This window comes from Accipiter gentilis, chromosome 8 (genome assembly GCF_929443795.1).
Source record: "Accipiter gentilis chromosome 8, bAccGen1.1, whole genome shotgun sequence".
NCBI classification, from domain to species: Eukaryota; Metazoa; Chordata; class Aves; order Accipitriformes; family Accipitridae; genus Astur; species Astur gentilis.
The window spans coordinates 6,394,524-6,410,948 of record NC_064887.1 but is presented as its reverse complement, the minus strand read 5'-3'; the positions used below and the strand labels follow the sequence as shown (position 1 = coordinate 6,410,948).

Below are 16,425 nucleotides of genomic sequence, written 5' to 3'. Positions count from 1 at the left end.
TCTTCCCGAGCAGCCTGCATGTGGTTCGGTTCACCCGCTCGTTCCTCCAGTGTGACTCACTGGAATTGGCCCAGCTGAGGGAGGTGGGACCGAGAGCAGGATGATGGGTCACAGAGGCACATCTGGTTTGGCATCAATAAGTTATAAAGGCTTGTCAGCAGATGAATGGCATTACCTCAGCACGGACCAAGAGCCAGGCATTAACTTTTAATGAACGGCAGCCGGGGAAGCAGAACATGCGAGAACGGGGTAGCTGGAGTCCGAGATGAAGACCTGGCAGCGCCCGGCTGCCAGAAGAGGAGCTCTGCATCCACCGGTGCAGGATCTGGCCCCCAGCCCACCCTGGGGATGATGCACGGTGTCCCGTCTGGGCTCCGCTGCTCCACGCGACCTTCCCCTGAACCGCTCCCTGTGCAAAATCCCACTCCGCGGGCTGCACCCATTGTGCCAGCAAGTACAGGCTGTGCTCAGACCGGAGCCCCTGGTTGTTCAGAACCTCCTCCCACATTTAATTTAATGAAGACTAATGGGGGAGACAATTATCCCTGAGGTTGGGCTCAGGAGGTGTGTAGAGGAGGGAACCTGGCAGTTTCTCATGGCGGTGTGTAGTAAAACTAGCTTGTAACCCCACAAGAACCAACGGGAAGGGCTTTTCTACGCCCCGCAATGCTGCCTCTTGCTCGGGGCAGCCGAGCAGGGCCTGGGTGGGCAGGGATGGCCCCAGGGAGCCGGGAGGGCAGGAGGTCCTCATCAGCATCACCTAATTACCCTTGGGGCTCACGTTTCCAAACGATGGACAACGCTTGCACGCTACTTTCTGCAAAGCACAGAGGGACGTGATTGCCTGGACCAAAAACCGCGTCGGGGACCAAAACCCCCAGGAGGATGTCTGTGGCGTTAACCGGGGGGCAAACTTGCACAGGTAGCAAAGGGTGTAAGCACACACCGCTCCTCGGCCCCGCCGTTAATTACATGCTAACGGGCTCTGCAGGCGTGACGATTTTTCTGGGTGGTTCCCAAAACCCAGCAGACATCCAACGCGTCGGCCCCTCGCCCTTCTGCTCCCGGAGCATCCGTGATCGCACGGCGCTCGCTCCTGGAATTGGAGCGGTGACGTGGCTGCGGGTGCCGGTGCCGGGTGGGAGCATCCCACAGGACCAGCAGAGCTCCAGGATGGTTCGGCGGCCCCCCCCCCCGAGCCCGCAACCCCCTCTTGAACGTTCCTGCAAGGAGGGAGAGAAGCTGCAGAATTGCAGCCAGCCGTATCCTGCCCGAACTAGTCAAAGGCAGAGAACAAGTCTCAGACAGCAGCTCCCAGGAGCGTTTCAAGCACCATCTAAAGACCTAAAACCCCCCAATTTCCCCCCCAAATGCCTCTGATGCTGCCCGGCGGCGAGGCAGGTCAGCCTTGCCCGAGTTTCTCCATCTCCAGCAGCCGGTTCAGAACCCGGAGCCGAGTTTGATCCTGCAACGGTGCAGGCACCCATCCTGCCCTGCAGCCAGGTCTTGCTCAAGAAAGAAGTCAGTAAGCCCCTTTGCAAACCTATATATATATATATATATTTTTTTTGAAGGTGGCACTTGTGTCCCTTTCCTCAAAAACCAAGGAAGGATCTTTAAACCAAACCTCTCCCAGCCTCCCAGGTCCTGCACTGCAGCCAAATCCCTGGCCACATTCCCAGCCTCAGCCAGACCCACCCCCCCCAAACGCCGACCACCTCTCAGCTCTGCATCTCCCCCGCTCCCGCATCCCAAACCTGCGGTTTGGTCCACGATAAATAAAGGTTGGAAAAAAAAAAATAAATTGCCCTCCCCTCCCCGGTCTGGCAGCAAACACCAGGAACAAACTGCAGAGCACCGAAATCAAATGTTTATGTTGATATTTATTACAGCATTGGGGGGGGGGGGGAGAAGGGGGGAGAACCGTTTCATTCAAAAAACCATCCCATACCAATGAAGACAATAATTTAGCTATTCATTTTAAAATACATTAAAACCGGTCCTTTCATTTCCTCACGTCAGAACAGAAAACAAAAAAAAAAAGGAAAAGAAAAAAAAAAAAAACCCTGAACAAGATGTAAAGCGGAAAAGGAAAAAAAGTTGACCCCTTGGGGAGCCCCCGGGTATATTTGCGATGCAAAAAAATCTGCGTTCAGTTATTTCTCAGTGTAACTTGGAAAATATTAACCTGACCGTAACTATGAGACTGACACCCTCAGACCCCCCCATACCACCCACCCTCCCTCCCCAGCGACTTTCTACAGGTAAAGCACAATTAAAATGCCTAGGAAAAAGAAGGCAAACGTGAAAAAAAAAATATTCGTATTACACACTAAAAAAAAAAAAGTTTTGTCATCTCATGTCTTGCAGTCAGAATAATAAAAACAAGCCAAATGTTCCCCAAAAACATTTCAATGAAGGGGTGCGGAAAAAAGACATCCCTTTAATAAAACATTATCAACAAATATCGTACACAAACTACAATGTATAATAATTATTTTTTTTTTCCCCTCTCGGTAATTTTCGAACCAGACTACAAGGTAAGAAAAAACACTGAAACAAGATACAATGCTTTCAATAATCCGCACAAAGGTCAAATCCAAGGGAGAGAATATTTTACAGAATATGATATACATGGAGCAGAAATGGGAGCTGGAGAAAAACAAAGACCAAACTACAGGGTAGTGTCATGTACAGAGATCCCAACCCGCCGCCTTGGCTCGTCCCTTCCTCTCCCGCCAGAAGGAAGGGCCTTCGATACTTGCCATTAATTTTTATTTTTCTTATTACAGAGCGAGCCTACAGAATAGCAAGGTTACATTTTAACAACAAGAATTCCTTAAAAAATATCTCCATCCAGTTCCAAATCATAGATAAGTGAAACCCTGACAAGAGCACATCTCTAAAGAAAAGAACCCCCCCCAAATACCCCCAAAGCAAAGAAAACCCCCAAAAAACCCCCAAAGTTAGCTGGAGATCACAGTTTCAAAGTCCCAGGTCAGATTAACCCTTTCTTTTGGTGGATTAAAAAAAAAAAAAAAATTTTTAAAAAAATCAATTTTTGCAGTGAACCAGCTGAAGGACTCTGGGGAAGGGAGGGACAGAGATTTCTTCTGGTACTCAGAGAGGGGGGGAAAGACTAACACAGTGCATGCCACAGTCACAGAGAGCAAGATCACGATTCATTCGAGGATGTGATCCTAGAAGGGGTCACCTGCGTTAACAAGTTTATAACGAGGTGGTGGAGTCTCTTCCCCAAAGCAGATCTTGTTAACTGGAGGAGGAAGCGTTGTGCTGCAAACGAACCAAAAAAACCAAAAATAGAAGGGAAAAAAACCCCCAAAACCAAAACAAAACAGGCCTTCTGAACGAAAACCACCATTGTAAACTGTCCAGTTTATTTAAAAAAATGACTACAACAGAGACAACATGAGATTTCATATCTAGACTAGCTTCCTGGTGTCGCACGGCACAAACATACAACAGGTTCGGTTTCTGTCTTTATTTAAAAGAACAAAGCAAAGAGATCGGAGTTGGGTGCTAGAGGCTTCCGTTTGTTTCCAAAAAGAAGTGTCATGTACATATATAAACCCTTCTGCACAAAGAAGGGTCTTGTCATGTCTTGAAATATTTTAAGTTTTGTCCTTCATGTTTTATGGAATAAAAAGTTCAGCCTTTTTATTGCATGAAACTAAACCTGGGGTTTTGGCCCCCGCCACGCGTCTCCCTGCCCATACACCTAGCTTCTTCTTCTTCTTCTTCTTGCATAATTCGTTGAGATCCTCCGAACGGCAGCTGACTCTCTTGATCCTGGAGAGGAGGAGGGGGAGGGAAATCACACACTCATCGTCATGCTGGGGGAATACTGGAAGAGAGACAGAGCCAGGGTGAGAAACCAGGCGGGCCAGACCCCCAGACACCGAAGCGGGGGTGCAAAAGGAGGCTGACGACAACTACAAACTACACAGCAACCTAATTGGATCTAATAGATCAGGAGGAGAGGATACGCTGGAGACTCCAATTTATCAGGGCGTAATCTGCTCTCTAACTTGCTTTTCCGGGGGGAAAATCAGCGGAACGGTATGGGCTGAGACGCAATTTAAAACAAATAATTAACATGCACACGTGTATACGCTGCTAATAGAGGAAGAAGAGGAGGGATGTCTGCAGCCACGCACAGAGCCTCAAATTGGCCAGGCCAGCACAGCTGGCCGCATCTGCAGCGCTTCCTCTCCATCCTGCGGGATCCTCCCTCCCGCAGGATCCTCTCCTCTCCTTCGGTACACCCCTGTCCCGCTGAGGACCCAAGCTTGCAGCCACCAGCCACCCGGGGAACCGTCCCCCCGTCCCCAGGGAGGCACTCACTCACTCACTCACATTGTCATTTTGGAAGGAATGGAGAAAGTTGCCTCCCAGCTCCCCGTCGTCTCTTGGAGTGCCCGGGGGATTGCTAATGCCACTTATGTTGTTTGGAGAATTCTGCAGGAGATGGGGGGGGGGGGGGGGAGGCGGTGAGCAGGTCCCTGCGCTCCCCAAAACACCGTGGGGGCAGGACGCAGCCCTGCCCGCCCCCATCACGTCCCCCTGACGTGTCCCCAACCGTTGGGGTCACACCGGCACCCCAGTGCCGAGAAAAAGGGGGGGGGCCCACGCACCCGCTCTGCAACTCACTTACTTTTGGAAGTCCATCTATGTCTCCTGACCCTGCGCAGGGGGGACACAAAAGGAGAACAGTCTTATCGAGCGTGCAGCGATGGTCCCTGCACCCCCCTGCCCTGCATCCCCCCTCCGGACTCCCCCGCCGATTTCCAGTGCTTCAAGCACTGGTCCGAACTGGGGGCCCACCCTGGGATGCTCTGCCCAGGGAGCGAAGGCACGGCGGGGCTCCCCGAGCCGCAGCCCCCCGCGCGGGCGCTCACCTAACGATCCGTTCATGTGATGGGGCTCCATGCCACCCATGCCGCCCATGGGGCCGTCGGAGCCGGGGCCCATCGGGAACTGTGGAAGAAAAAGGGGACAAAACCAAAATCAGCCACAAAACCACCCCGCGCGTCTGCCACGGCCACGGCAGCTCCTGGGGACCGTCCCCTCCCCAGCCATCCCTCCGGAGCGGGGCGAGAGGAGGGACGCATCCACCCTCCGAGGCTGCGGGGCATGTCTGGGGGCTCACGATCCTGTGGATTCACCCATAAAATTTGGCCGGACGGGTGCGGGCAGACCCAGACCCATGGGCAGCACGGAGGACTCCGTCCAACTAGTATTTAAAGAGATTTAAGTCTGCCCGTATCCCGCAAAACACAGCATCTCGCCGGGCATGCAGCTGCCACCACCTCGGCCGGAGCAGCAGGACCACCGCTCTCTTAATAAGCATAAAAAATTAACAAAGTCGCCAAAGAGTTAATCGCTTTTTGATGGTTTGTTTTATTTCTGTTTTGTAACAAATGGCTGAAATCAATTAAACTGCTTTACTCTCAACTGATGAAGTTAATTATGATTTGTTATGGTATCTGATATGTAAATTATTAGAAAGCAGACTTACATTCGATCGACTGCCTGCAGGCGGTACTGGATTAATCATTGTGTAGATGTTGTCACTTGAATTTGTTGAATCTGTGGAACAGTGAAGCCCAGTAAGTCGGGTGATTAATTCATTTCTTAATTAAAACAAACTCATGCCACTTGAACTCATTCTTTTGTATTTTATCACCTAAAATTCCCTCTAAGTACCACCATTTTCTGGTTAATTTGTATTTAATGAAGATCCACAAAGTTTTTAATCACAGAAATTCAACTGTGAAAAATAATTCAACTCCTGGCTGGGAAGCACGGGGAGGTAATTCCTCGCCGTGTAGCACTCCTCACCTCCCCGAGCCCCGGCAGCATCCAAATCCATAGATGGATATACGAATATCCCCAAATACCATCCCGAAGCCAAGCAGCCCATGCCACTCACTCTCCGAAAAGGCAAAAGCTACAGAAATTGGTTTTCACCAGTTGGGCAGAAGTTGCTTGCGCTCGGTGGCGTGGCCCCAGGGATGGGGGTCTCCCGGCAGGGGAAGGGGCAGGAGCCCGGGAGACGGGGGTTTCGGGGGTCTCGGGGGTCTCGTACCTGCGGGACTGGGCATGATGGGTGTCCCCGGAGGACCACCGCCGCCGGGTGGACCCTGCGGAGAAACGAAGCTGGGGTCAGCCATGCAAACACGAGCATCGCCCACCACCCCACGTTTTCAAACGCCTCCCCGGGCCGGACCTGGCACCCCCAAACCCAGCCTGGCCCCCTCTCCCCACCCCGGCACCGATCCCCCCCCAAAACCACACGAGCTCTCCGAGCCGTAACGTCTCTGCACCCCGACGACAGGATGGACAGATGGAGCAGGAGGACTCACCACGTATGTACCAGGTGATGAAGAAGAGTATGGGATCTAATAGAGAGAAGAGAGCCAGGTTCAGCTGCGGGGCACAGCCGAGAGCCCCCGCCGCCCCCCCAGCCCGGCCGGGATGGGGGTCTCAGGGCCCACCAGCCCCCGCGGCTGCACGCCGCCCCAGGGAGAGCAGGACGGGAGCAGGGCTTAGGCTTTAGATGCAGCGCCTAAACAAGAGGCTGGGGACCCCCGCCTCGTTAGCAGGATTCAGCTAACGGGGAACGGCCTCATTTGCGGGACGGTTCCCAACCAGCCCTGCTCTTGCTTCAAGGACCATGGGATACTCACTGAGTTAGCACTGCTGGGGTTCGGCCACGGTCTGCCAGCTCCCGGCCCCCTGGGGTCAAAATTAAAACAGGAAAAAAAAAAAAAAAAAAAAAAAAAAAAAGAAAAGAAAAGAAGTTTTTTTTATCCATATGATCCTGCAAAGCCCGAGTCAGCGGGCAAACATCCCCCGTGCAGGGTTTGCCTTACATGTTAATTCCGGGCATGCCGGGACCTAGGGAGTTGGGTGGAGGTCTCATGCCGCTGCCGTAGTTCTGCAACGATAACCAAGGGTCAGTCTACCGTAACGGGAAGGGAAACCGGAGAAGACAAGAGAAGGGAAAAAAACAAAAAACAAAAACAACAACAAACAAAAAAACAAGAAGGTTAGTTTGCAAAAATGAGCTTTAAAAAAAAAATATTAGACGATGCTGAACGTAAGGGCAATTAGCAATTGTGTTTATAAAAAAGCCAGGCAGCTGAATATGGAAGGGAGCCAGGCGGAGCCCCAAAGTCGTGTCCGTCCCCCCCCCCCGGTCTCTGATGCCATGCTGGTGGAGAGAAAACAGCCCCCTCCCAGCTCCGGGAGACGAATCTGCTCACAGCCCCCAGGCGCCAACAACAGCCTTTTGGGTTTGTCTTTTTGTGCAGGAGAAAACAGGGGCAGGAGGAGAAAAGGCGGCATCGCTTGGAAGGTTATTGCTGCAGCGTAAGGACGGGAAAAGGCTGCACGGAGCATCCCCTGCTCCCAGGATGACAGCTGGAGTAGGGAAAACCAAGCCAGGCTCGTTTTCCCATTGCTTCCCAGCTCTCTGCTACGTCCCCCGGAGCAGGTCCGCAGCCAGCCCCTTGGGGCTCCTCTCCTGGCTCATTCCACCCTGGCTTAGCCTCCAGCAGGGACCGGGAGCCTCAGATCTGCATCCCTCATCTCCTAAAACCAGCTCTAGTACAAAGCCAAGCCCAAGGCAGCGAAGGAAGAGGAATCTCCCGAATGCCGCGCTCCATTTGGTCTGCGCTTTGCTCCCCGTACCCTCTGGGCGACGTGCAGCCGGATTTAGGTCGCGCTGACGCTCCTCCCCTCCCACCTTCCCCCCACGATGCATCTTTTTGGGCTGTAGTTCTGCCGTTTAAAGAAAAAAATTGCTAAGGCAGGAGGGGGGGGATGGCTGGCCGCTTCCTATTTTGCAGCCCCTCGGAGCGTTCCAAGCTGGATTTTAAGTGCAATGCATCAGAGCTGTCGATTTTTCCCTCGATTTGTGGATGCACCGGAGCACGGTGCTCTCCTGAGGGCATCATCGAAGTTTGTTTTGAAGAGGCAGAAAAGGGTTTTCCCCAAACAAATTACCGGCAAGTCCTTAATTGAAAGAAATTCCAGCCATTTACACTGAATAGCAGCATCAAACCCCTTGGTTTGTTTTTTTTTTTTTAAAAAAAAAAAGCCTCAGCATTTTTAATTGGAGCTGAAAGGCTGGAAAACGAAGCTGTCTGAAAGATGCTTAGGGAGGGTGGAGAGGGAACGCAGCTGTGCTGAGCAACCTGGATGCTGGGCTCCGGCAAGATGCTGCCGAAACCCAGTGAGCTACAAACCCTCTTCATACAGGCACCGCCAAAGCTAACCCCGGCTTCTGCAGAGCTAAAACTGCGACTATTAAAGGGAAAAAGGCAGCGGTGATCAGCTGTAAGGGATGATTCATCGTTGGTATGTAACAAGCAGCTGTTGTCAGGATGCCGGGATGTCCTGGCCGGACGCTCGGCAGCCCTTTCAAATAATTTAAGGAGTATTCGGGCAGGTCCTGATGCAAAGCTTAAAGAAAAAAAAGCCCTGGGCGTGCGAGGTGTGAGAGGCTGCTGGGTTTGGTTGGGTATTTTTGGTGGTTGCCTGCACAGGCGCTGGTTCCTGGATGGCTGCGGGGAGGCAGCGCCCCGCGGGTGCCAGATTGGGAAGCCCAGCGCTTCTCCAGAGGAAGGCTGCCTTTTAAAAAACCTCTCCCTAATGTACGTACACAGGGAACGGCGGAGTCAAAAATAAAAGCTCTGAACATTTCACAACTCCTGCCGGCTCCCAGAGCCGCCGCCATCCCACGCGGCGCTGAACGCGCGCTCGCGGCTTCCAAGTTTCGCGGCGTGCTTTGCAAGTGGGAAGCGAGCAGCCTCCCCCAGGCAAACCACCGCCGCTCTCCTTGGCACAGGCCATGCTAACAAATGCCTTTTTTTTTTTTTTTTTGGGTGCAGTCCTCCAGGAAAGGAGGATTTTAAGCAGAGCAGTGGCGCTATCGGAGGGCTAGTCTGGGAAACGATGCTCCTGCGGGTTTTTTACCTCCTGCCCTGGGATGGATCCGGGTGCCTGCGGAGGCAGCCGGGCATCCCTGAGCAGCATCCTCAGGCTGGTGTTAAAAAGGGATGACACAACTCCCTCTTTACACAATATTCGCTTATCTCAACAGTCTCCAGGGGAAAAACAAAACAAAACTCCAGCGCACCCGCTCGTCTCTTGACAGACTCTGATCCTCGCACTACAAACTTGACGTAGGCGACGATGCAGAGAGGATAAACCTCCAACCAAAATATGGTAATCTGGTTTTGAAGTCTCGTAGAAGGAACAAACAGGAGTGAGTCAACAACAAGCCACTCCGTAAAGCGAATCAATGGAAAGACAGCATATATTAACCCAGATCTGCTTAATTTCACGAGTTTAGTCCCCTTTGCTGAAATAGAGAGCTCAAGCAGGCAGCAGGAGGGGCAGACAGAGGGGAACCTCGCAGAGGAAAGCCTTATTTCCCCTGCTAAAGGGATCTTTGCCATTTCTTTTTATTTATTTATTTTTAATGCAAGCCTCCTTTCCCCTTCCTGCTGTTAGGGTCATAACTATTTCCCAGGCAGGCAGCGTAATGCACTCAAAGGCTGCTCCGGCGCGGCGCTAAGTGCCATCCCCTTTGACGGAAGGGCAACAGGGAGGTTGCGATACCCTTAAACGAGCTCTGAAGACCTCGCTCATGTTAAAAGGAGGGATGTCCAGATGCAACACTAATGTAAAATGCATTAACACTAATGGGGGGACATGGCGTGGGCGGGGGGGGGAACTCCCAGCCCTTTGCGCCCCAGGAGGTCGTCTCGATGGTGCGCGGCGTTTGCCGAGCTGTAAGAGGCTTTTTGGCGTTGGGCTTACCTGTGGACCGGGACCCATGGGGCCCATCCCTCGCGGCGGATTCATCCTTTGCATGGGGCCGCCCATGTTAGGGTGCCCTGTTGGGAGGAAAGCAGGGGCGTTACGCGGCACGGCAGCCACTTCAGGTCCCAAATTTAACAGCTAACGAGGAAGGTTAACCGTTCGTCCCTCCTCCGCTGGGTTTACCTTGCTGTCGCGTGGGATCCATCGAATTGGGCAGCAATGGCTGTGTACCGGGAACGGCACCCGGGGGCTGTGAAAACAAGGGGAGAAAGATGAAAAAAATAATAATTGCTACAATGCAGCCTAAAGAGATAGATTTGGGTGGAGGCTTTAGGGGGGCTCCTTGGTGTGCTCCCCAGGGTGCACCACCCCTCCTGCTGCAGCACGACCTGCGGCTGCCCGAGCATCCCGCATCCCGCTGCATCCCGGGCATCTTCCTACAGCCTCCGGGCGTTTGCCTCCCCTTTCCTTCCACAACCACCCTCTAAAAAAACCAAACAAGGTGTCAGCGTTCCCTCCTCTCCCCGCAGCCCGTGTGCCGTCAGGCTGCCGTATTTTAGGGGAGCCGGGGGAAAGCCCGGGCTGCACGGGGCAGAGGCATTAAAGCTGACAAGGAAAGGAGACGGGCAGCGTGGCTCCCCGGTATTTACACACTGCCAGGGCCAAACCGCACAGGTTGCAGCGATTCATCGTCTGCCGGTGGAGAGATGCTCCATTTGCAGCAGACCAGCGTTCGGACCCGTCCCCACGCGGGCAGAGGGGGAGACGGATGCTCCCCCTCCCCAAACCCACACGCTCTGCTCGGGCAACGTGGCTATTTAAAGTTCAAAGGCTGCTCCGAATAGATAAAGGGGGAGAAAAACGCAGCTACCATCTGCCCAGGGGAAGCAAACTGTAAACAGTTTTGCTACAGCGCTGCCTTTTATTTGACTACGGACACAGGCAGATCCCACTGCTGGAGCACAGCGCAGGCACTGGGTGCACATGGCCGTGCCGAGGCAGAATCTGCCCAATCCCGATTTTTTTTGCAGCCTGGAAGCCGACAGCAGGAGGAAGATAAACCAGGGGCGTTGTAGAGATGGATATTTACACTTCTGCTGCCTGACCTTCCTGCCTGCCTATTTATTCCTCTTGTCCCTCTGGATGTGGCCACAACCTCGCCGAACTCTGGGTAGGTACAAACCGGTGTTTTATACGTGGCGTTTGGGGGGAAAAAAATTAAATCCTTCTAATTAACTTTACCCAATCCTGGATGCTTGACCCTGCTGCAAGAGCAGCCTCCCCAGACCGGTCCCACGCCTGCCCCAGCTCACTGTGTTCACCTCCAGAGGAGCCTGGGACGAGCTCGGGACCAGAGCAGGATGGGCTCCTGTTAAAACTGTCCCGTGAGGAGGTGCAGTTAATTAATACCTCGCTAAAACAGCCACCAGTGCCTTGGGTGGGAGGCCTTTCCAGCCCATCCAGGCTTGGGGGGGTCCTACATCAGCCCCCCCCTGAGTTTTTCTCAGCTACATCTCCGCTGTCTCACCGTCATTCTGCAAGTTCCAGCGATTCAAGTCTCAAATCCAGCAAGCACATACACGAAGCGAGCTGCTACATCCTATTTCCTGACTATCCTTGCTCATTCTGCTAATAAGAGCTATATAAAAATAATGTTGTTAGCCAAAAAGCAAGCTCCCGAGATAATTTTTGCACAGCCACCTTTGCTACTCAAAGGAATTACAGGTTTCCTTTAATTTCCCTTTAATGACAAATAACCTCTGGTTCGGTCATTACCCTATGGATCCGCACGGCATTGCTGGGAACAAGATGAATTCCTGAACCAAAGGCCACGCGTTCGGGCAGCGCGTGGGGTGGAAGCCTCCATCCGTAAGGCCAGAAACAAACTGCCCTTGTTTAAGCTGGGATAAGAGGATAAACCGAACCCAAAAAATTCAGCAGTGACCTGCCCCGCTTGACCCCGCCGCTGATCTAAGCGCTCGGTCAACCCAGCAGCAGGATTATCTCCATCACTTTAATTTTCTGCGATTGCAGGGAAAATCCAGCTGGGCACCGAGCCCGCAGCACGGCCGTGCTGAAAACACCACAAATAAAAAGCGGCACACGCCCCACTGCCGTTTACACCCTGGATCTGCCCGAACCTCAAAAAAACAGTAAAATAAATGGGTTATGTGACACTGGATGGTCCAGCACTAAGAAAACGGAGGATGGCCGAGGGAGGCGACCCTCGCCATCCAAACCCCAGGAGCATCTGCAGGACACGTGGCCCTCGTCCCCCTCCCCAGATAAAAGCCGTCCCCAAGAAACCCGCCGGCGCGGAGCCCGGGAGCGCAGTACCTGGTTGCCCATCCTGATGGGGGGCCGGGGACCTCCGGCGTAGCGCGGCGACATGAACGGCTGCGGGGACACAAAAGGGAGGTCAGGGCCGAGCTGCGGGGAGGCAGCACGCTCCCCACGCACGCCGGTTAGACTGTACACACCGGTTTTGGTTTTTGTTTTTTTTTTTTTTTTTGTTTGTTTGTTTTTTTTTTTCTGGAGACATCCTTTTTAAAAAAAGTTAGGCTTCAAAAGGGAAAAAAAAAAAAAAAAAAAAAAGATGTCCGGAGTCCATTTTTTAACATTTTCTCTGTAGATTTATTGTTTGAGAGCGTTTGACATCGGCAATACTAGGTGAGGCTGTTAAAATTAGTGCATGGGAAACCCTGAGTGTTAGACACTGTTCAAGTTTAAATATATAGAGATATATTAAAAAAAGTGGCAAATAAGCACATACAGACACGCACACACAAAAAAACCCCCAACGCTAAGTACTGAAAAAAAAAGAAGAAAGACTTAAAGTTACTTTTTTTACAACTGCTGCTACTAACAGAAGCTTAAAAACCCACATCAAGTTAAATTTCTCAGGCTACCTTGGGAAGGTAAAACAGTCTGATACCCACGATTGACTTCTTAGTCCATTGACAACTGCACATCCAAAAAAAAAAAAAAAAAAAAAAAAAAAGAAAAAAGAAAAAAAGGAAAAAGAATGGGAAAAAACCAAAATTTTGCTTCAGAGCTGGGGTGCCCGGGGGGATGCTCCCCGGGGGAGCGGGTACCCGCTGCCCAGCATGCTTATAGAGGAAAAAAAAATAAGCAAATCGAGCGCACGTCCCGGTTCACAGCCCTACCCATCGCTAGTGTCTTTACCTGACTGTGGGGTCCCATCATGCTGTTAGGATTGTGGGGTGGAGGCTGTGCGTGTGGCGAGGGCTGTGACCCAGGCGGTCCCTGTGAGGTCAGACAGTAGAAGGAGGTTATAGATTAGCACATGAAAGCGCAGAAAGAGCTAAAAAAAGGATTGACGGGTGGACCTGTTTTGTCGGGGAGTCAGTTCTCCCATTTTTCTTTTTTTTTTTTTTCTCTTTTTCCTCTTTTTAATTGAGTTTCTATTCATCTGTAGCTGAACAATGAATAATGATATATGCAAAAAAAAAAATATTAAAAATCAGAACATCTGTCAAAATACAGCAGCCACATTGACGGTAAACGGTCCGGTAGTTCAACCAAGTCTGCAATGATAAACACATAGGGAAACACTTTGCAAGGGCGTGAAACGAGGAAGAAAAAATACGCAGGAGAGGACCAGAGAGGTTGGGGGAAATACAAAAAACACCCCCAAACAAAAAAAAAAAAATATCGTTTTTTTCCTCTCTCATCCCAAAGGTTGGAAACACCTCTGGGGTTTGGGGTTTGGTTTTTTTTGACCGTGGTTCACTGGAGGTGCTGGAGCGAGCGTAGAGGACGAGGAGCACGTCCCAGCTCGCGCCTGGGCAGCGTTTGGCCGGCACAACCGGGGCTGCATCGCCAGACTGCACGGATGCAACATCCTTCCTCGAGGTGGATTCCCTAAGGATGCGAGTAAAATGGCTTGCGAGCAAAGAAAGGATGTCTAGGGGAAAAAAGGAGAGATTAGTCGGTGCAGGTTTAAGGCTGCAATGCAGCAGCCGCTGACATTTTGGGCTTGAACGCCCACTTTTTTCTTTTTTTTTTAAATTTTCCTTAAAATGAAATGAAAATTTGCTTGGAAAAACCACGAGCTCGGTGCAAGAATATACCGGTGCGTGTTAACGTAAGGAAAAAAAAAAAATGGATTTTTGGAGTCAAAGGAGGTGTAATTGGTAGAGAAAGCAAACGAGCTTTGTCAGTAGGTGATGGGAAGCGACGGCAGGCTCCAGGACCGGCGCCGGAGCAGATGTTCTCTACCTGCCTCGTTACTAATTTCAACAAGTGTTCGCCTTCTAGCTGCTGCCAGCAATGGCATGGTTTGTTACCATGAGCAATTTTCTTAATTAACAGACATTAATTAGCCATTTAGCAATTTTGCAAGCATTTGTTTAGCAGCTTTCCTAAACATGAATACCACTGTGATAATGGTACTGATTAGAGGGTCCCCTAATTAACAGTACAGGGAAGGAAAATTGAAATCACATAAATTAAAAAGGGAGGGGAAGTTAATGAAGGCAGGACATATTTGCACCTGCAAATCTTTTGTACGGCGGAAACTTGAGTGCAATGTAAATAAAGTAAGAGGGTGGGTTTTTTCCTCTTTTTTTTTTTTTTTTTATTTTTTTTATTTATTTGAACGGTTCGGCAGCGAGATGGAGCCAAGCGGATTTAAACCAACAGCCTCCTGCCAGCCTCTCCGCTCCAGCCGCTGCGCGCGGGGAAACGAAGTCCCACCGTTTACGCCACCGTTTATTCTCCAGGAGCTGAAGGCAACCAGCCCCCTGTCCCTAACGCCCGGCGAACCTTGGCTGGAAGCGATCACGGCACCTCAGGACAACCCTCCCGGTGCCAACCCAACTGCCTTCTCCATCCATGTCCCACCAGAGCAGAGAAGACCACGGGGCCGTGGAGGACGGCAGCCCCCGACGAGGTCTGGCCACCACCAAAGCCCTTCCTACACGTCGCAGCTGGAGGATTTGGGATAGGGGTTATCGGCGGAGGCGAACGTGCGGTGAAACCAAGTGGAGGAGCAAACCCAGGACTCGCAGAGGCCAACCTTCAAGTCCCATCGACGCGAGAGTCAACGGGTCTTGCGCGACGCCTGCCTCGCTGCGCTGCAAGGAGGAGCTCACTGTTATCCAGATACCGAGCGGACAGGCGCGCAGACCCCATCTTGGAGTTATCAGACTCCTGACATCCTCCCTCTCGCACGCCCCGGCGTGTGAGGCTGTGGGTTTAACTGGTATCGAACGCGAGGGGGACCGGCACGCACCGACTGGGACCGGAGGTGGTGCTTTGGGTCTGCATTTAGAGCTTCAGAGCAAGCAGCGTTTGGTTATCGTAGAAGAAGCGTCTGTAAGACACGGCGGCATTTTCGCCAGAGAAAAATCCGCACACACACCCCCCCCGCCCTCAGCAAGCGGATCCAGAGAGCATCGGTTTGTTTGTGCTGCTGAATGCATCCTCCGGAGCGTGGTCCTGCCCCACGGCTGCTCTCCGGGATGCTCCAGGCTCAGCGCCGCAGCATCCTCGCCGTTGCGTTATCCCATGCGGTACCGCTCCCGGCAGAGACTTCTGGATAACGTGACTGCAGACGGCCAGCTCGTGCAAACGCTTCGGCAGGCGGGGAGGAGCCGAAAGGAGCTTTTTTCTTCTTTTTTTTCTTTTTTTTGCTTTTACAAAACAGCAACGAGCAGCAGCATCCGAAATGCTTGCTCCGGGCTGCAACCGCCACGGCCCCCTCCCGCGCCCCTGCGGCACGGCTGCTCCACTCCGTCAGAAATGCAGACCCTCTGGATATTGTTATCTCCGTAAATATTTGCAGATGTTTCAGGGCCGGGACCTGCGTTCAGCCGGGGAACGCCTGCCGGATCGGTTGCTTTTTCGCACGGGTTTCCCTCGCTGCAGAGGGAGCGGCAGATGATCCCGATGGATCGCAGTGGTTGGGACAAGTGTTTTGCAGAGATGACATGTGGGCTCCAACCAGCAGAACAACCCTTATTTCTTAAAAAATCTGTATTTAGCAGTTATTAACTAGCGCTATTACAAGAGGAGGCCGAAGGCACGCAGTTCCGCTTCCTCCACATCCCAAACGCCCCGGAGTCGCATCCGCCGCAGAGCTCCATCCGACACGCCATGCCGGGCGAGCAGGACCTGCTCTGCAGCTAATTCACTCTCATCTGAAGACCAGCACTCTCCCCAACCAGAGAAACCCCATCATCTCTCAAGTTTTCTTTTTTTTTCTTCTTTTTTTTCTCCGAACTGGGTGCCTTGCACAGGGGGTTATTCTTCACCTTCCTGTAGCTGCCTCAAAAAAACCCCAAGGACCAACCCCAAACAGCTAAAACGGCGTTAGAGGAAACTGTTTCCGACAGCTCTCGGTGCCCCAGTCTCCTCTCTGCTTCATTTTTTTTTCCTCTCTACGCTACGGGGACTTTAAAAGCCCAACCTGGCCCGTCAGACGACTGAAGTTTGCTGCCGCTGCCGCTTTCTACGGGGAGCTTCCAGGCGATCAGGTTATTTCCACTCCGTCTTTCACGAGCTCGACTCCTCAAACTTCTTGTAAAATATTAAAGATGGAAAATG

The 16,425-nt window shown here is 52.0% G+C and overlaps 1 protein-coding gene across 14 annotated transcripts in view; it reads right to left on the bottom strand.

Moving 5' to 3' along the window:
• Positions 1-2,539: 2,539 nt before the first annotated feature.
• The window catches only part of SSBP3 (single stranded DNA binding protein 3), a 61,532-nt gene continuing 47,646 nt past the window's right edge, over positions 2,540-16,425 (bottom strand). For 9 of the 14 annotated variants that reach the window (XM_049809218.1, XM_049809213.1, XM_049809220.1 and 6 more), the window contains 13 exons: positions 13,042-13,122; positions 12,193-12,252; positions 10,039-10,105; positions 9,853-9,929; positions 6,897-6,985; positions 6,711-6,759; positions 6,387-6,422; positions 6,110-6,164; positions 5,540-5,610; positions 4,920-4,998; positions 4,676-4,704; positions 4,378-4,479; positions 2,540-3,865 (listed from right to left, as the gene is read on the bottom strand). In XM_049809218.1, coding sequence (XP_049665175.1) covers positions 3,836-3,865; positions 4,378-4,479; positions 4,676-4,704; positions 4,920-4,998; positions 5,540-5,610; positions 6,110-6,164; positions 6,387-6,422; positions 6,711-6,759; positions 6,897-6,985; positions 9,853-9,929; positions 10,039-10,105; positions 12,193-12,252; positions 13,042-13,122 — 825 coding nt within the window. In that variant the 3' untranslated portion in view covers positions 2,540-3,835. The remainder of the gene's footprint in view (positions 3,866-4,377; positions 4,480-4,675; positions 4,705-4,919; positions 4,999-5,539; positions 5,611-6,109; positions 6,165-6,386; positions 6,423-6,710; positions 6,760-6,896; positions 6,986-9,852; positions 9,930-10,038; positions 10,106-12,192; positions 12,253-13,041; positions 13,123-16,425) is intronic. The other 5 variants (XM_049809222.1, XM_049809223.1, XM_049809224.1 and 2 more) reach the window with 5 other exon arrangements.